The sequence below is a fragment of the Pipistrellus hanaki genome (assembly GCF_964339955.1).
Source record: "Pipistrellus hanaki genome assembly, chromosome: 19".
Lineage (NCBI taxonomy): Eukaryota > Metazoa > Chordata > Mammalia > Chiroptera > Vespertilionidae > Pipistrellus > Pipistrellus hanaki.
Genome location: NC_140521.1, coordinates 432,509 through 457,624, shown reverse-complemented (window position 1 = coordinate 457,624; position 25,116 = coordinate 432,509). Strand labels below are relative to the sequence as shown.

At 66.1% G+C, this 25,116-nt stretch overlaps 2 protein-coding genes across 2 annotated transcripts in view; both read left to right on the top strand.

The window, feature by feature from the left end:
- Positions 1-230: 230 nt before the first annotated feature.
- SFSWAP (splicing factor SWAP) lies at positions 231-21,046 on the top strand. Its single transcript, XM_084867476.1, is given in 18 exon segments — positions 231-597; positions 2,738-2,907; positions 3,458-3,589; positions 4,110-4,195; positions 4,839-5,064; positions 6,097-6,209; positions 6,691-6,826; positions 8,494-8,734; positions 9,255-9,386; positions 10,151-10,244; positions 10,322-10,493; positions 12,158-12,388; positions 13,021-13,211; positions 15,159-15,425; positions 18,448-18,572; positions 19,161-19,320; positions 20,481-20,552; positions 20,812-21,046. Coding segments are annotated over 18 exon segments (2,835 nt in total). The 5' UTR covers positions 231-376; the 3' UTR covers positions 20,878-21,046.
- Positions 21,047-23,428: 2,382 nt separating this feature from the next.
- The window catches only part of MMP17 (matrix metallopeptidase 17), a 37,762-nt gene continuing 36,074 nt past the window's right edge, over positions 23,429-25,116 (top strand). The window contains exon 1 of the mRNA XM_084867431.1: positions 23,429-23,670. Coding sequence (XP_084723557.1) covers positions 23,530-23,670 — 141 coding nt within the window. The 5' untranslated portion in view covers positions 23,429-23,529. The remainder of the gene's footprint in view (positions 23,671-25,116) is intronic.

Genomic DNA, 25,116 nt, shown 5'->3' with positions numbered 1-25,116 from the left:
GTCAGCGCCGCCGCCGCCGCCGCCAGCCACCTGGGAAAACCGAAACAAACAAACAAAAAACCCGCTCTCTCTCCCGAACCCGAAATTCCCTGCCGCGGAGGCGCCCCCTAGGGCCAGGGGCCGGAGCCGCCTTATTTCCCAGCGGCTCCCACGGTTCGGAGTCCTGGCGAATCTGCCGCACCCGCCCGCCGGAAGTGCGCCGGCCCGCCGCCGGAAGTCCCGCGCCCTCCATTTTGTTGCCCGCTATGGCGGCGGCGGCGCCCGGATCCGAGCCGCGGTGCGGCGCTTCGGACTGAGGGGGCCAGGCCATCGGGGGCCTCGGGGGGCCGGCGGGGCGGCGCACGACGCAGCCAGCCCGGGCGCCGGGGACGCTGTCATGTTCGGCGCGAGCGGCGGCCGCGCCAAAGCCGAGCGGAAAAGTGGCGCCAAGGAGGAGGCCGGGCCGGGCGGCGGCGGCGGCGGCGCGGGCGGCCGGGCGGAGCTGCTGGTGTTCGGCTATGCCTGCAAGCTGTTCCGGGACGACGAGCGGGCCCTGGCCCTGGAGCAGGGCCAGCACCTCATCCCCTGGATGGGGGACCACAAGATCCTCATCGACAGGTCGGTCCCTCCCCGCCCGCCGCCGCCGCTCCTCCCGCCCCGGGTGTGTGGTCGTCTGACGTTGACTTGGTGGCCGGGACTGCAAAGGGGTGATCCGAGCCGGCGGGGAGTCGGGGGACCCCCGCCCTGACCCCCCAGCCCTCCGGTGCTGGGAGGAAGAGGAGGAGGACGGGGAGACCCGCCCTGAGGCTCAGGCTGGGCTCGGCGCCCCGCACCCCGGGCGGCAGCCTCCATCCTCGATCCGGGCGCGCCCCCCGCCCCCGCCGGCCCCAGCTGGGGCGCCCGCCGGGCTGGACGGCTCCGGCGGCGGAGGGCGCAGAGGCCTGGCCCTCAGGGCGGGGCTCCCCGGCTCCGGGGTCCAGAGGCGCTTCTTTTCACATCGAACACCCGCGCCTTTGCGCACAGGGGCGTCCCCGGGATCGGGGTTCCTAAAGGCAAATTCGATTTGAAAAGGGCGACGGCACATGATGTGGGTCGTTTGCTCCCCTCCACCCCCCCCCTCCATGTCTCCAGTGCCCCTGCCTCTCCCCTCCTCGGGCCTTTTGCTTACTGGCCTCGCTGTGTTGAGGTTTGGGGTGTTGTTTTTTTTGGGGGGGTGGGGGGAGGCCGTTTTGGCGACTCCCGCTTCTGGGGCCCGGACTGAAAATCTAAGCGTGACCGCCAGCCACTAAACTGTGAATTGAAGTGAATTGAAGGAAGCCCATCGTCCGAGGCGATTTAAAAGCGGATTATTCTGCCGAGCGCTGGACCCTGCCCGTAGGGCTGCCCCCTGAGCGGGCCACAGTGGGACACGTTCAGGAAGCCCTGGCCTCCATGTGGGGGTAGAGGGAGGCCTGCAGGCCTGCAGGAGGGTGGTGCAGCCAGGCCCGGTGCCCCCCCCCCCCCCCCCCCCCCCCCCCCCCCCCCCCCCCCCCGAGGCTCCGAGCTCCCGCCGTCTCCTCGGAAGCCGCGGCCTGAGCGGTCAGCCGCTCGCTCCCCCGGAGAGGGCTCCGCTGTCTGTTGGGACAGTTCGGGAAGCGCAGCATCCGAGCCTCCGCATCGGCCTGCCCTGGCGTCCGGCCCGCGGTGGGAGGCAGGTCCCCCAGGCCTGGCGGGGAGCAAACGCCGCACATGTGCCCGTGTATGTTCTCAATGACAACACGTGTGTAAGTTAAGGAGGTTTACGCCAAAGTAAAAGTCCTCTTGCAGTTGAATAAAATGCAGCCACTTTGAGACCCTGGAGTTGTTGGCCTTTTGTCTTGAAAATGCCTTTTTTTGGGGTCCTTGTTGCAAAAGTCGGCACTGAAACACCCGGCAGACTTTTGTCTCTGAGTCTGTGCGAGTGACCCCACGGCTCTGAGCGTGGAGGTGCGCTGAGCGGTTATTTTAAAGGCACAGCAGAAAGGGCCCGTCTCACTCCCGCCTGGCTGGAGGCCCGTGGGCCCTGTTGGAGTGGATCGTGGACGTGTGTCCTGTGCACGATCGGGGGGGTGCTCCCGCTGTCCCCTCCCCACCCCCCGAGGTTTTGCTCTGGCCCCGGTGAACCTCCTTGACCTGCACGCCCTGTCGCTGTTCCTATGTCTGTGTGTCTCTCTACCACGTAACCAGCACTTATTTCCTCAGCCAAGTGGCTAGGGGCCAGCCTGGCCACGCTTTTCCCTCCCACGGACGCAGTTTCTGGTGAAGACCTCCTGCGCGGTCGGGACTAGCAGAGAAGCGAGGAAATTTCTACCGTTGGGTCTTACGGATAGGTATTTATGTATTCGGCTTGTGTGAATGTGAGCGATGATATTTGACTTTCCAGAAAAGTACTTTTTTTTTTTTTTTTTGCAAATGACATTGAATAGTTGACCAAACCATAAACGGTAAGAACTGCCATGAAGTGGATCTACCACTTATGCTATTAAAGGATTGCTTACCTTTAATTATATCTCCTATCATGTCGTAAAAAAAGAATTTAGACTTTGTTAGCGTAACTTGAGTTTGCCAGTAGGTGAGATGTGGCTAGTCAAGTTAAACGTAAAAAGTCAGAGAGCAGTCCTTACGTTTGTCTTAACGCCTTTATTTCTGTACGTTGGTTGGTAAGTACGTAAACACGTGTCCGCTCCCGCACGCCCCCGGCCGGCGGCCGCCCTGCCCTGACCCGCGGCTCGCGTTGCAGGTACGATGGGCGCGGCCACCTGCACGACCTCTCGGAGTACGACGCCGAGTACTCCACCTGGAACAGAGACTACCAGCTCTCCGAAGAGGAGGCGCGAGTAGAGGCCCTGTGTGATGAAGAGAGGTATTTAGCCTTGCATACGGACTTGCTTGAGGAGGAGGCGAGGCAAGGTACTGCTCAAGAAAAACTTCCTTAAGCCACAAACGTTTTAAATTTTTAAGTATTTAAATTTGCTCCCAGCCATTTTTTTATACTCACTCTTTCTGATGTTATCTTGACAGTACCCAGTGGATTGGAAAAAAGGCGTCTTTGCGTTCTGGGAGGACCTCAGGATAGTTTATATGTAGAGCCACAGAGACTTTTCCCAGCCTTTGAGGGCAGACTGGGATTTGACAAAACAAAAACCAAACTCTTTAACTGTTCTCCTTTAACAGTATCGTATACACTACCGTTGATGTTCTTGTCTTTGCCTTCACGATCTGTACTGCGGCTCCTAACCCCAGGTTTCTCAGCAGGAAGCCATTCCCACCAAAGGGTGTGCTCTGCCGTCGGTAAAACCCTGGCAGAGCACACGCTGGTAGATGTGAAGTGGGGTTTAAGCATTGCCCCGAAAGGGGGCTGAAAAGGGTTTCATGCTTACTGATAGCTACGGCCTTAGAAATATGTGAAATTTTCTCCGTAACCTTCTGTTGTGTAATGAAGTTCTCGTTTTTATTCAAGAGGAAGAATACAAGCGCCTGAGTGAGGCCCTGGCGGAGGACGGCACCTATAACGCCGTGGGGTTCACGTACGGGAGCGACTACTACGACCCGTCCGAGCCGACCGAGGAGGAGGAGCCCTCCAAGCAGAGAGGTGGGCGGCGCGGGCTGGGCGTGAGCGCTTTTTACCCCCTGGCCCTGCGCCTGCTCCTGCCTCCACCGCCACCCTCCCCCCCCACACACACACTATCTCTCTCTCTCTCTCTCTCTCCTACCACAACCCCCCCCACACGCACTCTCTCTCTCTCTCTCTCTCTCTCTCCCCTTCCACCACCCTCCCCCCACACACACACTCTCTCTCTCTCTCTCCCCTTCCACCACCCTCCCCCACACACACACACACTCTCTCTCTCTCTCTCCCCTTCCACCATCACCCCCCCCACACACACACACACACACTATCTATATCTATCTATCTATCTATCTATTTATCTGTCTGTCCGTCTGTCTGTCTCGGGGTTTGCTGACGGGGTTACTTCCTTGTGGATGGGATGGAACGGGGGTGTTTCTAGAAGGAGCGGTGGACAGGGGAAGGACCATCACCGCTCCTGCATCGCTGTGTGGTGGTCGGGCGCCTCCGGGCCGGCTCTGAGCCGGGTGCCTTCTTCCTGCAGAAAAGAGCGAGGCCGACCGCGCGGAGGAGAACGAGGAGCCCTTCGTCGCCCCCGCGGGGCTGACCGTGCCGCCCGACGTGGAGCTGGTGCGTGCGCTGTGGGCCAGCTCGGTCCCCCTCCTCCTTACGACCAGGGAAGGAGCCAGCGGGCCAGGCTGTCCTCGGCACGTCCCTTAGCTTATTCCGAAGCACAGGACAGACCGCTGGTGTGCTCAGCGGGGGCGCCACCGGGCTGCCAGGAACACGGGGCCTAGGGGAAGTGTGGGGCTCTGAGCCAGAGCGGAGCCAGGGCGTCCGCCTGCCGGACTCGGTCCTGAGGTGCAGGCGCGGCGAGTGGCAGCTGCAGGCACGGCCCCTCCAGGCGCTCTCGCAGGCGGGCGGTCACTGCTCGTGAGGACAGGGCTCTGCTCGGTGAGAGCCCGGCTGCCACCGGGGTACAGCCCACTGCCTGGCAGTCAGTCTGAGCTCAGAAACCGGCCGTTTGTGTGCTTCCTTTTTTAAGGAGGGTGACTTCATTTGGGGCTCACCTTCTCTGGTCCTCACCGGAGACACGCTCTGCTGGTTTGAGAGAAGCAGCGTGCCCCTGGGGCTGCGCCTGAGAGGCAGGGGCCGCCTGCGGGAGGCGGGATGACGTTCCCGCCAGCGAGCTGCCGGCGGAGCACCGGGTCCGGTCTGTGTTGAGTCCGGCAGCCGGGCCACGAGGAACCAATCCTGTGCTCTGTCTCCCCAGCCGCCCACGGCCAAGATGCACGCCATCATCGAGCGCACCGCCCGCTTCGTGTGCCGGCAGGGGGCGCAGTTCGAGATCATGCTGAAAGCCAGGCAGGCCCGCAACTCGCAGTTCGACTTCCTGCGCTTCGACCACTACCTCAACCCCTACTACAAGGCCGTCCAGAGGGCCATGAGGGAGGGCCGCTACCCGGCGCAGGCCGAGAGCCGGGGCGGCGCGGAGCAGGGTGAGTGAGGCGCTGGCTCCTCTTCCTGCGGGGACACACACACACACACACACACACACACACGGACACGGACACGGACACGGACACGGGACGGGAGCACTCCCACGCACGCCAGGAACGCCTGCCCTCAGCACCCAGTGTCTGCCCGCCCTCCACGGTGTGCACACCAGAGAGGGTGAGCATAAGGAAATGGTTTAGCCATTAGGGATATTTTTTTAAACTTTTCTTGAAAAGAAAGGCTACCAAAGGAATAGGCATGAGCAAAGGTCCCTCACCTCTGCAAAAATTTAGGGTTTTTTACTGATTGCAGAGAAGAAGGGAGAGAGAGAGAGAAACTTCAGTGATGAGAGAGAATCATTGGTCGGCTGCCTCCTGCACGCCCCCTACTGGGGATCGAGCCCGCAACCCGGGCATGCGCCCTTGACTGGAATTAAACTGGCACCCTACAGTCCACAGGCCCCCGCTCTATCCACTGACCCCCCAGTGAGGCCATGGTTGAATGTGGGCGCTACTGGAGCACACTGTCTCGGCCAAGCAGTGTCCGCTCCCCGTCTGGCCCTCGCGTTTGCAGAGAAAGCAAAGCGGTGTCCTGCCCTGTGGGCTGGGCCCGAGCCCACTGCTCCCCGGGCACGGAGACATGCTGGCTGCACCGTCTCGCTCCTCTGTCCCGCTGGTGCCCTGTGACTGGCACCCTGTGACTGTGCGTGTGGGGCTGCTACAGGGGGCTCGCAGCCGTGTGCGTGTGCGCGGACCGCGGGCTCACAGACGGCCCGTGGCTTTCCCCTCAGCTGAGACGCGGCTCTGAACGGCAGCCGTGTAAATCTTAGCTCTCGTCCCTTCGTGTGTGGTAGTTTTACTGTTGCTGTTACTTTACATTTCACAAATTAGTAAGGAGTCTCTGTCTTTTTTGCTAAAAAATTGAAATACACGACGGCTCTGACCTGTGAGGGCTGGCGAGCCGGGCCTCCGTCCCCCGCCTCCTGCTGAGCCGGGCGGCAGCGGGGCCGCCCCCTGAGACTGTGTTTCTTGCAGAGTCGGGGGTCAGCTCTGACAACGACGAGGACGAGGACGAGGGCGACGGCAGCTACCTGCACCCGTCCCTCTTCGCCTCCAAGAAGTGCGACCGCCTGGAGGAGCTGATGAAGGTTTTTACCTCCTTATCCATCACAGGCTGGCTCAGCTTCAGGAAGTTATTAAGAAAGCACTTCTTCTCCATAAGGGCCGTATCCCATTTCGTCTTTTCCATAATAACTGTGGCAAAGAAGTTTGCTTTTTACATATCTCATTTTATAAAACTCGTGAGCAAATCACTTCCACGTACTATGACTGCGGTTGGGATAGTTAGAAGTAAAACGGCAGTTAAGACTTGGAGGTGGCTGTGCAGAACCCACGGGGATAGGGTCGGGTCTCAGAGGTGTGCAGGGTGTGGCAGTCCAGTCCTGGCCTGCCTTCCCCTTTCCTCGGCTTCTCCTAGGAAGATGGAGCCATCTGTCTGCTCAGTTCTTCCGGGAATCGCAGCTAGAGGCTGAGCCAGTCTGGGCGTGCGTGTGTGCGTGTGCGCGCACCCTGAAGCATGCACGCTGTGTCGAGTGAAGCTGAGTGTGCGCATGCTCCCTCTGTCTGCAGCCTTTGAAGGTGGTGGACCCGGATCATCCCCTGGCCATGCTGGTCCGCAAAGCCCAGGCCGACAGTCCTGCCCCCACCCCCCCCTCGGCAGAAGGCACAGCCGGGCAGCCCTCCCAGGTGGAGTACACCTCTGACTGTGAGTACCTCGCTGGGCGCCTCCCTCCCTCCCTCTCTCCCTCCCTCCCTCCCTCCCTCCCTCCCTCTCTCCCTCCCTCCCTCCCTCCCTCCCTCCCTCCCTCCCTGCAGCGGCGGCAGGCTGGGCCGCAGGGCCTGAGGGCGCAGGCAGGCAGGCAGGCAGGCAGGCCTCAGAGGCGCCGGAGCGCTCCGTCCTGTGGTTGGTGGCACCTCCAGCGTCCGCTCTGGGTTCCAGGAGGGACGAGCGCGGGGGAGAGAACCCTGTCCTCTTCCGGCTCCGGGCACCGTGCCAGGCCTCTTCACTCGGGCCGGTGTCGGTGCCGCCCTGTCCGCCGCAGCGTGGCCGCCGGACAGCCAGGCCATGGGGAGGGAGCGTGGACTGGGTGGACGTGCCTGCTGCCGTCACGCTCCTTTCCTTCAAGGGCGTGCGCCTCTCTCTCTCTCTCTCTCCTCTCTCGACTTTAATTGCTTCAGGGTTGTTCATCGAGGGCAGATCTCAGCATTCTCTCCAGGAAATCATTGAAAATATTTGACCTTGGTCTCACTATCAGCTCTATTTATTTTTCTACTTTTTTTTTTTTTTAATATATATTTTATTGATTTTTCACAGAGAGGAAGAGAGAGGGATAGAGAGTCAGAAACATTGATGGGAGAGAATCATCAATCAGTTGCCTCTTGCACACCCCCTACTGGGGATGTGCCCGCAACCAAGGTACATGCCCTTGACCGGCTGTGCCCTGTCTGTGTGACGGTCCGCACAGCCCTCCTGTGCGGCGTGGTTTCCCCCGGGGGTCGGGGTCACGGAGGGAGCAGCGGCGGGGATCCCTGCTGCAGGCGTGGGTCAGCGGTCAGTGGCTGGCAGGGAGCTGCGTGTTGGGTTGAAGATCTATCGTGACTTCTCGGGGGAAGGCCTTCAGGTGAAGGAGCGTAACTGACGCAGGTCAGGGGCTGCTGCCCTCGAAGGACTGGGAGCCCCTGTGCGGGTGACCCCCCGACGTGACGGACCTCCCTGAGGTCAGTGCCGCGGGGAGGCAGTGTGGTCACCAGGAAAGTGACTTTTCTGACGTTGGTCCGCAGCCGTTTGCACAGAGGGTCTGTGGGCGCTCAGTGTGGGAGTGCCCATGTGACGGGGTTTCACCGCACACGCGGGCACCAGGCCGCCAGGCCGGGCTGTGGAGAATGTGTTCCCTCCCCGTGGCCATAGGAGACGGAGCAAACAGCACCGCCGGGGCGGGGGGTGGGGGGGGGGCGCGGGGAGAGGAGGAGCCAGGGCTGTGGAGTTAGTCACAGGAGGGCAGGGTCAGGCAGAACCGGCTAAAGAATTGGAACGGCCCCGAGTGTGCAGAGGCAGCTGAGCAGAGGCGTGTGGAAGGTGACCAGGCAGCTCTCTGCCCGTGAAGGCTGGCTCTGCTTCCACGCACACGCAGCTCACACGCAGCACACACGCAGCACACACGCAGCGCAGGGACGTGCTTCTGAGGGCCTGACGCCTTCAGCAGCCGGGTTTTCCTGCAGCTCCTGAGCTCGAGACGCACCCCCTCGGCGTCGCTCCCTCGTCTGTGGGGAGCGGGCGGCCTGGGGCTCGGGTCCCGGGAACGCGGAGATAGCGCGGCTGGCAGGGGACGGCGGTGCCCTCCTGCCGCCCTCACCCCACACGTGTGTTCACAGCGACGGTGGCTGCCATGTACTACAGCTACTACATGCTCCCGGACGGCACCTACTGCCTGGCCCCGCCGCCCCCGGGGGTCGACGTGGCCACGTACTACAGCACCCTGCCGGCCGCCGTGGCCGTGCCCGGCACTGCCGGGGTGACAGCCGCCGCCCCGCCCCCGCCCGGAACCACCCCCCCGCCGCCCCCCACCACCGCCGAGACCAGCAGTGGGGTGACCTCCACCACCATCACCACAAGGTGCGTGCGCCCCACCTGGGTCCCGCTGCGCCTGTGCTGGGGGCGGGGGGCTGTCACCGGGTGACCTGGAGGGTCTGCTTTCCGAGTGTTTACGATCCACACCCCCACGGGACAGGGGTGAGTCCTGCGAGCACCCCACGCACCCGCCCCCCACACCTGCCCTTCCACGTGCAGGCAGAATCAGCACCCGCCCGCCTCATGTCGTGGCCCGTGCGTGTGTGTGTGTGTGCGTGTGTGTGGCATTTCTGCACAGTGACCCTGTCTGGCGCTGAGCAAGTCACGCCCACGTACAGGAGGACAGGCCATGCCAGCCAGCTTTCGTTTTTAAAATATAAAAAAGTCAACACTTGGCTTATTCTTGTTGTTCCTAAGCATTAGCTGGTCCCGGGGGAAGTGTCAGCACACGAACCTGTGTTGGCGACTTCCGTCTCCTGTCTGGGTTGGCATGGTGCTTGTCTCTGTGGGCGTGGGGTGACTGGTCAGGGCCCGCAGCCCCTGTGACCGGACGCCCCCTCCGCAGTGCGCTTGCTCCCGTGGCCGCCATCATCCCCCCGCCCCCCGACATCCAGCCCGTGATCGACAAGCTGGCCGAGTACGTGGCCAGGAACGGCCTCAAGTTCGAGACCAGCGTTCGCGCCAAGAACGACCAGAGGTGAGGGAGGAGTCTGCGTGCGTTACCCTGACGGTCACCGTTAGTTTAGCTTCTTTACAGAAATCCAGCTGCATGATTTCCTCATTATTATTATTACCATTGACTTCAGAGGGGAGGGTGGAGGGGAGAGGGAGAGAGAGAAACATCGACGACGAGAGAGAATCATCAGCTGGCTGCCTCCTGCACGACCCCACTGGAGATCAAGCCCCCAGCACGGCCAAGTGCCCTGGCTGGGATTGAACCCGGGACCCTTGAGTATGACGATCGACGCTCTATCCACTGAGCCAAACCAGCAAGGGCCATAATTGCTTTTGTAGTGTTTTTAACCCTTACGTATTCAGATGAATACATCTTGTGATGATTTTGTTGAATTACTTAGAGTTAGAGTGGTTATTTTTTTATTGTGTCACCTGTTGTACATTGAAGCTGCCTCAGGAATTCAGGCTTTTCAGGAGTCTGCTAGGGAAATTTAGACACACATCTGGGGTGTTTGTGGATTTTTTAAAATCAAATAATGGCCTGTGCCTCGGGAGTAAGACAGCGCGAGGTGGGTTTGCAGCCGCCGTGTGTGATGGGGACCGGCGATTTGCCTCCGTGCCCAGCTCCCTGCGTACGAAGTGGGCAGGCTGCCATGGGCTGCAGCGCAGGGCTGAGCCGTGGAGGCGATTGGCTGGTGCTGGTGACGGCGTCCGGCTCCCGCGGTGCAGTCACCACAGCGGCCACTGGGCTGTGTGTGTGATGACCCACGCTCCCTCCTCTGGCAGGTTCGAGTTCCTCCAGCCCTGGCACCAGTACAACCCCTACTATGAGTTCAAGAAGCAGTTCTTCCTGCAGAAGGAAGGGGGCGATGGCGCGCAGGTACCTGTGGCTGGAGGTGGGCGGGCCCAGGGAAGGTCTGTGTCGCCCAGTGATTCTCAGCCCGTTGCTGTCGGCAGGCCGTGTCGGCACCGGAGGAGGCTCCCGCGGAGGCGGCTCCCGAAAAGCCCAGCGACCCGGGGGAGGAAGGCGCGGCCGAGGACCCGGCGGACCCCGGAGGGAGAGGCGGCCCCGGGGGCAAGAAGGAGTCGGCGTCCGGGAAGGCGGCCCCGGACGGGAAGCTGGTGAAAGGTACGCCGCACGCCCCTGGCCTGCCCGTGTTCCTGGCGTCCCACCAAGGGGTGAGGGCCCGGCTGCCCCGTGCCCTCGCCGAGGGGCTGTCCAGTGAGGCCCCCCGTGCCCTCGCCGGGGGGCTGTCCAGGGAGGCCCCCCTGAGCCCTCGCCGGGGGGCTGTCCAGTGAGGCCCCCTGTGCCCTCGCCGGGGGGCTGTCCAGTGAGGCCCCCCGTGCCCTCGCCGGGGGGCTGTCCAGTGAGGCCCCCTGTGCCCTCGCTGAGGGGCTGTCCAGTGGCCCCGGTGGCTGGTGGGCAGTGCAGGGCTGCGCTGGCTTAGCCGCCTGCTCTGCAGGGCGGGCCGTGGGGACATTTCAAGCGATTAGTCTTGGGCCTCAGAGATTCGTTGACGTGCAAACGCTGTCCCGGAGCCTGTTCTTCAGGCAGATTTCAGATCCTTTGTTTGCAAAGGGTACCTCACCCACCAGGACAGACCGACATGACAGCCAGTGATAGAGGAGGAAAGCTGGCATGGCGTGTGGCACCACCCACGGCGGGAGGGAAGCGGGTCTGGGCCGGGCCAGGCGTGGCCCCAGGCGGAGGCGCTGGGTGGGGCAGTGGCGTGGCCTGGGAAGGTGACCCTGCCAGCTCCCGGGGCCTGGCTGCCCTGCGGCCCTGGGCCTGCAGTGGGCAGGGCACCGGGACCAGAGAGGCCTGGCTGGCTGCAGAGACCGAGGCAGCAGAGCGGATGGAGGCTTTGGTGGCTCCATGGCCTGGAGTGGAGCTGACGGGAGGAGGCGGTGCCGGGAGCAGGCTGATGGTGCCGCGGTCCCAGGAGGGGCAGGGGCAGGGCGGTGAGGACTGCGTTTCCGTGTTCAGGAAGGCAGCCCACGGGGACTCAGTCCAGAGCCGAGAGGAGGGCACTGAGGGTTCAGGCAGGGACGCCAGCAGGAGGGTGTGGGGGAGGCGGGGCCCCTTCCCTCCCCAGCTGAGCCTGAGCGGCGAGAAGCCCGCCCCAGCCCCGCCCCGCCCCGCCCAGCCCAGCCCCGCCAGCACCGGCCTCCTCCCGTGAGGACAGTCTGCCACGGAGGACACGCCTGAGCGCGCAGCACGTGGCACCTGGCAGTTCCTAAGTAACGGAATTTTACATCTAATTGTGTTCTCACGGAGCGAGATAGGATCAAACTAGTGCAGCCCACTCCACACCTGGGGGGGAGACGCTTAGAGAGGGTTTTACCACAATGAGAGCTCGGTGCTCGGAGCTCGGAGTGGGGGCGGGGGGAGGGCACACACACACACACACACACACCCCGCGCTGCAAGCGCAGCCTCAGATCTCCGGGGGGAAGGCGGGACGGAGGGAGAGGCAGCGACAGAAACAGCGGGGACCAGGTTGGCCGGCAGAAAGGTCTGTAGCTTTAAATGCCAAGCAGGCCTGCACAGAATCAGCTCCGAAATAATTGGTCCAGAAAGCGAGCACGGTGAGAGCATTTCTTATAAAAAAATCATCAAACGCAACGAAAAAGCCAGGGAAAGACCTGGTGACGCAGACAGTTCTGCACGTGCGAGCCTCCGCCTGCAGCCGTGCCTCCCGGGCTGTGGGCTCGGCGCCCGCGGGGGCGGGGTGGGCCGGCGGATGGCACTCTGCCCTGTCACCTGACCCGGCCTCCCCCTCCCCCGAAACAGCCTCGTTTGCCCCGATCAGCTTCGCCATCAAGGCCAAGGAGAACGACCTGCTGCCCCTGGAGAAGAACCGGGTGCGGCTGGACGACGACAGCGACGAGGACGCCGAGAGCAGGGAGGCCCAGGAGGGCGCGGCGGCCGCCCCGAGCGCCGACCCCGCGGCCGCCCCGCCCTGCGCCGCCGCCGAGGAGAAGCGGCCGCCGCTCACCCCGGAGGAGCTGGAGGCCAAGCAGGGTTCGTCCGAGCTTCGTTGTTGGTGGTTGTTAATCCTCACCCGGTGTTCTCCCTTGGCTTTCCGGGAGAGGGGAAGGAGGAGGGAGGGAGACCGCGAGAGAAACGTGCGTGTGAGGGACCAGCGAGTGGCTGCCGCCTGCGCGCAGGGCCGGGGAGGAGCCTGCAGCCGAGGCGCGAGCCCTTGAGTGGAATCGAACCCAGGACCCTTCAGTCCGCGGGCCGCTCCACCCTCTGGGCCACGCCGTGTGTTAAACTCGGGGGCTGATGTGCTGCTGGCAGTGCTGAGGCTGCCGCCAGGGCGCAGCCTCGGGATCGGAGCCGCGGGAGGTGGGGATGCTTCACGCCCTGGACAGGCGCTCGGCCTCAGAGGCAGCGGGCAGGCTCCCATCCAGCTGTCCTGCGTGGAAGCCCGCCACCATCTGGCTTGGGCTTTGGAAGTGAAATCTAGAAATGCTGCTAATCAGCGTTATAACTAATTCTTCCAAAGCCGTTGGTCTGAGTTGCGGGCCTGTCCTGAGATCTCCGTCAGGCTTCTCTTTTCAAACAGCTGCCGGGAGGTGGCCGTCTCCCGCGGTGGGGATGAGCCGGGCTTTAGAGACGCGGCTGGCTCACGTCCTCTCCTGTTCCTGCAGCGAAGCAGAAGCTGGAGGACCGCCTGGCGGCCGCCGCCAGGGAGAAGCTGGCCCAGGCCTCCAAGGAGTCCAAGGAGAAGCAGCTGCAGGCGGAGCGGAAGCGGAAAGCCGCTCTGTTCCTGCAGACGCTGCGGAACCCGGCGCCGGAGGCCGAGCTCGGGAAGGCGGAGGAGGGTCCTTTCCCCGCGGAGGTGAGGCCCGAGGGGCGGCGGGGCCGTGGGCTCCGCTCAGCGGCTCCCGCAGGGCCGCGCAAGGCCGCCCTGTCCCCACTGCAGTCAGAGCAGGCCGCTCCCGCTCTTTCCCAGCGTGCTCTGCGCGGCAGAGCCCTCCTCCCGGAGCCCCTCCTGGGCCGGGGCCGCACGCTGTGATGGCGGCCCGTCCGAGAGCCGGCCCCAGGCAGCGGGTGCTGCACGCACGGGGCCTGTGGGTCTGCTCCCCGTGGAGGGCAGCCTCCCGGTGCAGAGTCCGGCGTTCCGAGGCCAAGTCGGCTTTCTCGCCTCAGGGCCGGTCTGAGGCTCTCAGAAATCCTCGCGGAGTGGGGGGAGCAGAGTGGGGTGAGGCCTGTCTGGGGCTGTGCTGTGGGCCTGCTGCTCTCACCCCGCGGACTGCGGGCTCTGCGCTCCCTGAGACACATCCCGGCTGAGGGGCTGGCTGCCCCTCAGAGGTGGTGGAGGGCAGGAGGCTGAGGAGGAGCAGCTCCCGGAACCACTGGCGTGCCGTCAGAGCCTGGCCGGTGTGCTCAGTGGTAGAGCGTCCAAAGCGTCCCAGGTTCGAATCCTGCTCCGGGGCACGTCCCTGGGGTGCAGGTTCCCTCCTCAGCCCTGGTCGGGGTACATGTGGGGGACAGCCAGTGGATGTGTCTCTCACATCGATGTTTCTCTTTGGTCCCTGCCCCCTGTCCATTCTCTAAAAATCAGTGGAAAAGTATCTCACGTGAGGACTAACGAACAAAACAGGAACCGAGCGTAAATCAGGGCCACTCCTCCGGCTGCAGCTGCAGGAATGACATCCCGGCCGGGGAAGCCGGGGCGCGGTGCGGCACTTGGTCCCGGTTCTGCGCCGTGTCAGGCTGCGTGAATGACGGGCTTAATTAAAGACATCTGCATACGCAGGCCTCGCCGGCCCCGTCTTCCCAGGGCGGCTGTGTGCCTGAGCGCTCGGCCCGCCCACCGGCCCTGTCAGCCCTGGTCCCCGCCCTGCGGCGGCCCGGCAGGCGTGCTCCGTCCCGCTGTGCGTCTCCGCCTCGTGGCCCGCTGCGCAGTGCTGAGCCGCAGGCCTGCGGGTCTGCCTCTTGTTTACATCCCTGGCCGGTCCTGCCGGAGGCGGGGAGGTTGTCTCCGCTGAACGGTCTCAGCAGGAGCGCCTGCACCAGCCGGCGGTGATGGATGGCTGTAATTGCTCTGAACAAAGACACTGGCATTAAACTGGCAATTGTCACAAATGAGGTTCACACTTGGAAATGTCCAGCTAAAGCAGCTTCCGGGACGGAGTCCTGGCTCCCCGGTGTCGGGGGGCAGGGCCCCCGGCTGCCCAGCACACAGGGCAGGGTGTCAGCCTGCAGCGCAACTGAGACTTGGGGGTCAGCCCCCATTTTTGCTGCCCGTGTTCTTATTCCAAATGGAGAGAAGCCAGAGGCGTGGCTTGTGCGCTTCTAGGTGATGTGATTGGACCCTCGGTGTGCGGTGTGTGTGGAGCCGTGAATGGGAACGGGATTGCCTGTGGGGCCCGTTGGCTCAGGCGGAGCCCTCAGCCTGGCGGTGTCCTGCTGTGAAGCCCAGCACAGCCCAGCGGCGGTGACCGGGAGGAGGGGCTCCGGTGAGGGTGGCCGGCTGGCTCCCCCGCGGCAGAGGGAGCTGGTCTTGTTTGTGGCCTTTCACCAGCTGTGAGCTGCTCCTTCGGTCACTTTCCGAGCAGCACGGGCGTCCGTCGCAGTTCTGTGTGAAAGAGTGGGTGTGGCTCTCCTGGGCCCGTGTCTGTCCGCCGGGTCCCGGCGGTGGCTGCGGGGAGGGTCCCGGGGGGTCTGGGGCGTGTGCCCCTGAGGCCTGCCGCGGAGAGGCGCCTCTGTGGCTGCTGGTCGCGGTGCGGGCCGGGGGCTGGTGAAGACGGTCTCAAACGGCCTTGTCTGCGCTCCTTCCCAGGAAGCCAGCCCTGCGGCCTGCCCTCTGCTGAGCGGGGGCCGCCCTCTGCCGACGGTGGACATGAAGCCCCCGGAAGGGCCCGCGGGCAGGAGCAGAGACCCTCCTCGCGAGGAGGAGAGAGAGAAGAAGAAGAAGAAGCACAAGAAGCGCTCTCGGACGCGGTCGCGCTCCCCCAAGTACCACTCGTCCTCCAAGTCCCGGGCCCGGTCCCACTCCAAGGGGAAGCACGCCCTCCCCAGCGCCTACCGCACCGCGCGGCGCTCCAGGTGGGTGTGCGTGTGCGTGTCTGTGCGTGTGCATGTCTCTGTGTGTCTGTGTGTCTCTGTGTGGTGGGGGTGCACGTGTGTGTGTGTGCATGTGCATGTCTCTGTGTGTCTGTGCTTGTGCATGTCTCTGTGTGTCTGTGCTTGTGCATGTCTCTGTGTGTGCGTGTGTGTGTGCGTGTATAGGGGGGTGCACGTGCGTGTGTGTGTGTGTGTGTGTGTGTGTGTATAGGGGGGGTGCACGTGCGTGTGTGTGTGTGTGTCTGGGGAGAGGGGGTGCACATGCGTGTCTGTGTGTATGTGTGTGGTGGGGGTGAACGTGTGTGTATAGGGGGTGTGTGTGTGTGTGTGTGTCTGTCTGTCTGTCTGTGGGGGGGTGCATCCTGCAGGCCCAGATAAGAGCTCTCAGAAATAGTTTTGTGCCCTGGCTGGGGGCTCTTCTGGGGGTTCATGTGGGAGAGTCATGTTGACGCTTCTCTCCTCCTTTGCTCTCTAAAAAAAAATCAATAAAAACCTCCTTGGGTGAGGATTTAAAAGAAGACAGTATTTCTATTTTGTACTTAACTCTGACCCTCAGGAGCTATGGCAGGTTTTTAAGGAGATTTATCAAATTCCAACACGGCCTCGGGCTGACTGAAGCACCCGGGGCTGCGGGGTGTGAAGGCGTGCGTGTGCGCGTGTGTGTGTGTGAGAGTGAGGGGGGGGGACCCTGTGCCTGTCCTCCCATCTGCTCTCACGTGACCCGGCCCCTCCCGCCGAGGCCGTTGCTGCAGCAGAGCTGCCTTTGCTGGGAGCCGGGTTGGAAGAGCAGCTAAGCCTCCTGAGCGGCCAGAGCTCCTCCTCTGAAGCAGCTGTTTGTGTTTGAGGAGCGGCCTCGGGCGCAGAGAGACTCCGGCTTCAGACCGTGGGGTGCGGGGACGCCTGTCCGCTCTGTGCTGGGTCCTCCCGGGGGAGTGCTCTGTGCTGGGTCCTCCCGGGGAAGTGCTTTGTGCTGGGTCCTCCCGGGGAAGTGCCCTGTGCTGGGTCCTCCCGGGGGAGTGCTCTGTGCTGGGTCCTCCCGGGGGAGTGCTCTGTGCTGGGTCCTCCTGGGGAAGTGCCCTGTGCTGGGTCCTCCCGGGGGAGTGCTCTGTGCTGGGTCCTCCCGGGGGAGTGCTCTGTGCTGGGTCCTCCCGGGGGAGTGCTCTGTGCTGGGTCCTCCCGGGGAAGTGCCCTGTGCTGGGTCCTCCCGGGGGAAGTGCCCTGTGCTGGGTCCTCCCGGGGGAGTGCTCTGTGCGGGGTCCTCCCGGCAGGAAGTGCTCTGTGCGGGGGTCCTCCCGGGGGAAGTGCCCTGTGCTGGGTCCTCCCGGGGGAGTGCTCTGTGCGGGGTCCTCCCGGGGGAAGTGCTCTGTGCTGGGGTCCTCCCGGCAGGAAGTGCTCTGTGCTGGGTCCTCCCGGCAGGAAGTGCTCTGTGCTGGGTCCTCCCGGGGGAAGTGCCCTGTGCTGGGTCCTCCCGGGGGAAGTGCTCTGTGCTGGGTCCTCCCGGGGGAAGTGCTCTGTGCGGGGGTCCTCCCGGCAGGAAGTGCTCTGTGCTGGGTCCTCCCGGGGGAGTGCTCTGTGCGGGGTCCTCCCGGGGGAGTGCTCTGTGCGGGGTCCTCCCGGGAGAGTGCTCTGTGCGGGGGTCCTCCCGGGGGAAGTGCTCTGTGCCGGGGCACCGCTGCCTGTCGGCGTGTGTGCGGGCTCGTCCGGCGTCACGTGGGGGACCGGAGTGTCGGCCTCGGCCCCTGGGGGGGTGGCCAGGAGCTCCCAGCGGTCTCGTCCAGGCACGGCGGGCTGTCAGCTCACGTAAACCGCCGCTGCCGCTGAGGCCTCTTCCCGAGGCCGGGCTCCGGCTCACTCCCGGCCCCGTCTGTGGGCCCGGCGTGCGGGGCTGCGTCCTTCCCGCCGGGTGTGCAGGGGCACAGCGAGGGCTTCCGGGGCCGCGTCCCCCTAGAGTTCGTGGGGCGGCCGCGGTGCCGGGCTCTGTCCCCCGGCCCAGCCCGGCACTGTGGGCGGCCTGGGCCTGGGCCACAGCACCCCCTCCCGCTCCCCCCAGACACAGCTCACACCCGTCTCCGCCGCTCCGGGCGCAGAGCAGGCACACCTGGTGAAATAGCGGCTCCTCTCTGCCCGGTTACATGGACCTCAGCAGGGGGACGGGGGGGGGGGGGGGGGGACACGGACACACACGGCCTCTGAGCAGCAGCTCTCCCGCGGGGCGGGGCGGGGCGGGGCGGGGTCCGAGTGCCCACACCTGTCTTCAGAGCACACGCTGGCATTTGGACGCTTCATTGTAATTAAAGTGATTCGATGTGGGGTTTTCTAAACTGGCAGAATCAAACTGCTCTTCTGATTGTTTTTTGAGTAGGTTGTCATAGAAACAGAACAAAAAGAAACTGGGTGCTTTTTCCCCCCAGATTTCTGCTTATTGCACGTCTTCCCAAAACAGTAATTTCACAGAACGAACAGAAACTAGATGCAGGTCCTGGGCCCGTCGTTAGAGGACTCCGCTGAGGACGGTGTCCCTGTGGGGGTCTCGAGGGGGGGCGCTGGCCTGATGTGCGTGGGTCCTGTCCCCGCCGTCGGGGCCGCGCCAGGTGGAGGGACGGGCGCATCGCGATGCCATTACTGCGGTCGCCAAGGGGCCAGGTGGCGTGGCCGGGGAGCGGGGGCTGCGTGCTGAGGAGCACAGCCGTGGGCCTGGTCACCTGAGCTCAGGCCTCCCCCCTCGTGCAGTGTCCCTGTTGCCATGGCCGCTGGGATTTCTGTGCCTTCCTGCCGGCTGTGCGGGGGCAGCGGGGAGACGGGCAGAGGCACCGGCGCAGTGAGCTGTGCGCTGGGTGTCGTTGGGTGTCGCTGAGGCAGGTGCTCTGGGCTGGGACGGTGTCCCTGGCAGAGCAGGAGCAGGTGGCCTCTGGCAGGCACCCATCCCTGCACCCGGCCGAGCCATCGCCGCGGGGCAGACGGCCGGCCGCGGCCGGCAGAGCACTGAGTGCCCGTCCCTCTGCCAGGTCCCGGTCCGGTCCCCTCGGAGGAGAGCCCACTCTCCCGAGAGGCGGAGGGAGGAGAGGAGCGTGCCCACCGCCTACCGGGTGAGCAACAGCCCCGGCGTCAGCAGGAGGCGGACCCGCTCCAGGTAGGTGGCCGGGCGGGGGCGGGGGGGGGCGAGGGGCTCGCTCTGAACCCCGCCGGGCCCGGAGCCCTCCTTCCCGCGGGACACGCACGGCCTCCGCCTGCCCCTCACCGCCCCGGCGCTGCCCCAGCGCTGCCCTCAGCTCACATGTCCCTGTGTGAACAAGGGCGGGAGCCACACCAGGGCCAGCACCGCGCTGGGTAATGGTGCCACGCTGAGCCCGGAGGGCAGGGGCGGTGGCCTGGGTGCGGACAGCGCCCAGCTCTGAGGGGCATGCTCCCAAGGCTGAGCAGACGCCGCACAAAGTAGGAGGGTGGGTGGTCTCTTGGGGGTGGGAGACCAGGAGGGCTCGGTGCCCTTGGCACCTTGTTTCTTTCCCGGTCCTTCCTGGGTGGGGGCGGGGGGGGGTGCTGCGGAACCAGGCGACTCGGGGTGAGGACAGGTGCATGACGGGCCGCGTGGGCTCGGGGCGGGCGGTGCCGCCTCGTACCCGCCTTCTTGTGTGCACAGCTGGAGGCCGGCTGCCCTCTCCACTGGAGGCGCTGGTGTGACAGGCGTGGCCGCTGCAACCACCCCCTCCCGTCCTCCCAGGAGCCCCCACGAGAAGAAGAAGAAGAGGCGCTCACGGTCCCGGACCAAGTCCAAGGCCGAGTCCCGCTCAGCGTCCCCCAGCAAGCAGGCCCCGCGCCGGCACTCCGCCCACTCGGCCAGCATCTCTCCCGTGGAGAGCCGCGGCTCCAGCCCGGAGCGCTCCAGGTACCCCGGGGCCCCCCGCCCCCTCCGTTAGGGAGCCCCTTTCCCCCCGCCCCCCTCCCTCCGTTAGGGAGCCCCTTTCCCCTCCCCCCTCCCCCTCCGTTAGGGAACCCCCTTCCCCCTCCGCCCCCTCCCCCCGTTAGGGAGCCCCCTTCCCCCTCCACCCCCCTCCCCCCGTTAGGGAGCCCCTTCCCCCCCTCCCCCCTCCCCCCATTGGGAGCCCCTTTCCCCCTCCCCCCTCCCCCTCCGTTAGGGAACCCCCTTCCCCCCCGCCCCCCTCCCCCCCATTGGGAGCCCCTTTCCCCTCCCCCTCCCCCTCCGTTAGGGAAACCCCCTTCCCCCCCCCCCCCCCCTCCCCCCGTTAGGGAGCCCCTTTCCCCTCCCCCCCTCCCCCTTCGTTAGGGAGCCCCTTTCCCCTCCCCCCTCCCCCTTCGTTAGGGAGCCCCTTTCCCCCTCCCCCCCCTCCCCCTCCGTTAGGGAACCCCCTTCCCCCCCGCCCCCCCCTCCCCCCGTTAGGGAGCCCCTTTCCCCCTCCCCCCTCCCCCCGTTAGGGAGCCCTTTCCCCCTCCCCCCCTCCCCCTTCGTTAGGGAGCCCCTTCCCCCCTCCCCCCCTCCCCCCGTTAGGGAGCCCCCTTCCCCCTCCGCCCCCCTCCCCCCGTTAGGGAGCCCCCTTCCCCCCTCCACCCCCCTCCCCCCGTTAGGGAGCCCCCTTCCCCCTCCACCCCCCCCCCCGTTAGGGAGCCCCTTCCCCCTCCGCCCCCCCCCCTCCCCCGTTAGGGGAGCCCCTTCCCCTCCGCCCCCCTCCCCCCGTTAGGGAGCCCCTTCCCCCCCGCCCCCCTCCCCCCGTTAGGGAGCCCCTTCCCCTCCGCCCCCTCCCCCCGTTAGGGGAGCCCCTTCCCCCCTCCCCCCTCCGCAGCAGTCACGTTCCGGCGTCAGCAGTGGCGGAGGCGGGCGGGCGCCGCACCCACAGGACCATCACGGTCCTCAGCCCACGGCCGCTCCCCGACGCCCTGTCCTCAGTTGGCTTCTGGGGGGCGTCCACACAGTCCCCTCCACACCTCGGGCCGCGGTGCTGCGTCCACGCTGTCCGGCCCCGGCGGCTTGGGGGGGCTGGGGGCTCTGAGGGCGCCTGGCGGTGACGCTCTGCCTGTGCCTCAGGGCGTGTCTCAGGAGAAGGAGGGCCACATCTCCTCGGCCATCGTGTCTTCTGTGCAGAGCAAGATCACGCAGGTGAGGTGTCCGCCGTGGGTGTCTGCCTGGGGCGGGGGTCTCTGCCTCGCGGGGGCACGTGTCCCGAGTCTCCCTTTTCTGGGGCCGCCTCAGCTCCGGGGTCCCCGGGTGGCCTGGCAGCCTGCCGCCCGCACTGGGGGGCGCTCAGCCGCCACCTTCCCAGGCCGGCCTCGTCTCGGCCCCCGGCTGTCAACCCCTCCCGCCCCTGCCCCGGGGCCCGTGCAGCTCCCAGAGCCCCTCTGTCTGCCTCCTCCCACAGGACCTCATGGCCAAAGTCCGCGCCATGCTGGCCGCCTCCAAGAACATGCAGACCAGCGCCTCCTGATTGGCCGCCCCTCCTCGGCGCCGTGGGCGGGGCGGGTTTGTAAATGCATTTTTGATGATAATTTTAGTTTAAGATTTTTGACCAGCAGCCTCTTACCTGTATATTTGTAAATAGTATCATGTTTCTGTGAAATGTATTACCAATAAAATGGAAGAAAACACCTTTTCTAGCTACGGACTGGCAGCTCCTTCCTTGTGTGACTTGTGTTCACACGTGTCTGTCACCGCTCACACGCCATCACGCGTGCACTCCGTGGTGTGTTCCCGCGGTCCAGGCCCAGGCTGTGGGCTCATCCCCGGCGGGAGGCGGGGGAGGGGTGCCTGTGGCAGCCATCGACCAAGCGGTGATTCTCAGCAGTGATATTTCCCTCCCTTCCTCTGAAATCAGTAAAAATGCGTTTTAAAAAGTAAAGGAGACGGTGCTCTTGCCTCTCAGTGCGCACGGCCCCTCCGGGAGGCAGGGCCCCGCCGGCACCGCCACGCACAGCCCGGGGGCTCGGGGCAGTTTCCGAGCGACATGCGCACCTTCCCGTGCGAGGACTGCGAGCTTTCTGGGGCGGCGGGAAATGCGCTTTAAATTTTAATCGGCTCCCGGGGGCCTCCGAGCGAGGCGGCCGGCTGGTCCCCGCTCCGCGGCGAGGCCCTCAGCCCGCCCTCCCCGCGGACACGTGCCACACGCTCCTTCGCCAGCCTCCTGGGGCCTGGCTTCCGGCCACGTCCCAACCCGATTCAGTGGTGCTCGCCCCGGACAGCCTCGGCTCCCGCCCCTCCCCAGCCCCTCCGGCCTGTTGGGGGAACCCTGTCTGTAGGCCGTGGCTGTATCTATTTGTCTTGTTTTCTTAATCCTCATCCGAGGATTTTTTTCCATTGATTTTTAGGGAGAATGGGAGGGAGGGAGAGAGACAGAAACACCGATGTGAAAGAGACTCCTGGATTGGTCGCCTCCTGCACACACCCATACCAGGGTTGGGGATGGAGTCTGCAACCGAGGCACATGCCCTTGCCTGGAATTGAACCTGGGACCCTCTGCGCCACGGGCCGATGCTCTGACCACGGAGCACACCAGCCAGAGTGAGGCCCTTCCTGTGTCCTGACCCCAGGCCACTGTCCCAGGCCACCTCTCACCGCCCTCCCAGGTTGGCCCCGCACAGGCCTCGGACAGCCCCTCAGCCACAGTCCCCTCAAGTCTCCGAAGCAGGCAGACCTGTCCGCAGTGGGGTCAGCCACTCGAGTGCCTCCCCAGACCGCTTGATCCAGCCTTGCCTGCCACCCACCTCCCTGCCTCAGACCAGCACCTGCACTTCCCTTTTTGTAAAAAATATTTTTATTGATATCAGAGAGGGAGAGAAACATCCATGATGAGAGAGGACCATGGATCTGCTGCCTCCTGCACGCCCCTCACTGGTGGCGGAGCCTGCAACCCAGACCTGTGCCCTGACTGGGAATTGAACCCTGACCTCCTGGTTCATAGGTCGACGCTCAGCCACTGAGCCAGGCCACAGGGCCCTCCACTTCCTTTTCAGCCAATCCCTCCTCCCCAGGCCAGTGCACGGAGTGGGCTTACCCAATGACGGGGCCCTGGGCCTGCGGCTGGGAAACCCCGTGTGGCTGAGTGGATGTGGAGGATGTGGTGGTAGCTGTCTCCAGGCTCTGGGAGTGACAGGGACAGGAGGAGTGGGGATTGGGGGGTGGGGGCGTGAGGAGGGGACTCTGCCTGGAGCCCAGCTCTATTGGAAGGGCCTGGGCCTCAGTTTCCCTGTCTGTAGAATGGGACTTCCACCCTAACACACCAGCAGTGACCGCGGATGAAGGGGGAGAGGGAGCGAAACCCAGTGTGAGGCAGGGTCTGCGTCCCAAGACCCTCGGGCCCGGCCCTCCCCCCAGCAGGTGCCTCCGCGTCTCGGCCTGTTTCCTGGTTGGCCATGGGGACCGCGGTTTTAACGAGATGTTGTGAGAAGCGAAGCGAGTGCGATTCCATACGGAGGCCACACACCAACAAGCCAGCGTTCCCCTGCCCAAACCCAGTGACCTCAGACCCTCGCCCTCGCTGACCCCGCCGCTGCCAAACCTGCTCCCCAGCCCTCCCTCCCCACAGCCCACAGCCCCACCCCACAGCCCACAGCCCCCAGCCCCCAGCCCCCAGCCCCCAGCCCCACAGCCCACAGCCCCAGCCCCACAGCCCCCAGCCCCCAGCCCCCAGCCCCCAGCCCCCCAGCCCCCAGCCCCACAGCCCCCAGCCCCCACCCCGCCGGCCCACGGCTCACGCCCACCCCCTCCAGCGCCTTCCACTGCGGGGCAGGGGCGCCACGTAGCGGTCGCTCGGCGTGCGGCTGCCGCGCGGGGTCCGGCGGGAGCCGGGGTCGGGTCCTGGGGAGGGGGTGGCCGGGACCCCGGATTCCGCGCCCACTCCAGGCAAACCCCGCCCCTCGGGCGCCCAGGTGGACTCTGACGGGCGCGGGGATTCCGAACATCCCGCGGGGAGCGGGCCCTTTAAGAAGGTGGGCGGAGCTAACCGCCACTCATTAGCATACGCGTTAGCATGCCCCGCCCCGCCCTCCGCCCGGCTGCTCAGTCTGCCGGGAGCGGCGCGCGGGGCGCTCGGGACGCGGGGCGCGGGGACCTCACGCCGCCCGCCCGCCGCCCCGCGATCGCGATGCCCGGGCCGCCGCGGGCCCGGCCGCAGGTCCCGCCGCCGCCGCCGCCGCTGCCGCTGCCGCTGCTGCTGCTCGTGCTGGCGGCCTGCGGGGGCCGCGCCGCGCCCGCGCCCCGCGCCGAGGACCTCAGCTCGGGGGTGGTGAGTGCGCAGCCGCGGGCGCTCCGGGCGGGCGGGCGGGCGGCCCCTCCGGCGCCCGGACCCGCTGCTCGGCGGCTGAGCCCGCTGAGCGCGGGCGGAGTGCGGGGCTGAGCGCGGGGCGACGCGGAGCCCGCCCCTCCCCGCCCCGGGCGCCCGGAGCGGAGCGCGCTGCAGCCCAGGAGCCGGAGGGCGCGGGCCGGGGTCGCCGGCGGCGCGGCCCGGGAGCAGGTGTCCCGGGGAGGGCGGCCGGGGGCGCCCCCGCCCCGGAGAGGCCGGGGCCGCGGAGCGCGGGCGCCCGGAGCGCGGCGATCCTCGAGTTGGCTCCGTGGAGGGCGCGGGGGAGCCGGGGAGCCGGCCCCGCACCGGGCAGGGCTCTGGCCCTGCGCCACCGCCACTCGCTCCGTTCGGGCGCCCAGCCCGGCCCCGCCGCCCCCGGCCCTGCCCCGAGCGCCACGGGGCCCCTGCCGTCCCGAGCTCGGCGGCAGCCCCGGCGCCTCCCCCGGCACCCACGTCCTGTAGCCCAGCTGCCCCGCCGGCCCGGGAGCCGCGCCTCTTCCCCCCTCCCCCCCGCCCCGTGCAGCCCCCGGCCCCGGAGCCCCCTCTGGACCCGGGAGGGTCAGCTCAGCCTGGACGTCCGCCGCCCCCGCTCCCCCGGGGCCAGGCCGGGGCGCTGGTGCTGAAGCAGGTCCCTCCCGAGGGTCCCGCCGCAGCCGCCCTCCCTGCGCCCGGGGACCGGCCTCCGGGACCCTCGGCCCCCGTCCCGGGACATCGGGGGCTCCGGGCGCCTGTGCGTGCAGCGGCACCCCGTCCTGGGCCGGAGCTGCCGCAGGTTCCGGGTGACACGCAGGCTCTGGCCGCCCGGCCTCGGCCACCCTGAGGGGTGCAGCCAGGGTCTTGAAGGGCCCCGTCGCCGGGGTCTCCTAGCCACCCTGCCTCTGAGATGGGGCGCCTTCACCCCACCTCCTCCCGGCCCTGTAGGGCTGGGGTGTCCGGGATCCGCCCCCCCCCCACCCCGGGGTGCACGCTGTGGGGACATCGCGTTTCCCATCGGGGCTGAGGACCAGGAAGGCTGGTGGGGGCCCCGGGGGGGGGGGGGGACGGGGCTCCGGTCCAGCCACGTCCTTCCCTCGAACCCGGGGCGTCTCTGTTTCCCCCTGGCGGCCGGGGGAGGGAGGGAGCGAGCAGTCAGGCACCACCCGTCAGCCCTGCTGGGTGCGCCTCCTCCCCCTGCTCCCATGGGCTCCCAGCACCCAGGGGTCACCCGGATGTGCCGGACGGACAGGGGGAGGGCCACGGCTCCCCGGCCTGGAGCCCGAGCCCAGAGACTGCAGGGCCCTGGCGCCGGGCCCTGTGGGGGGAGAGAGAGAGAGAGAGAGAGAGAGCAGAGGACGCTGCCCTTGCTGGGGAGCTCCCACCCCAGGGAGCCGGGCTCGCCCACAGGGTGCG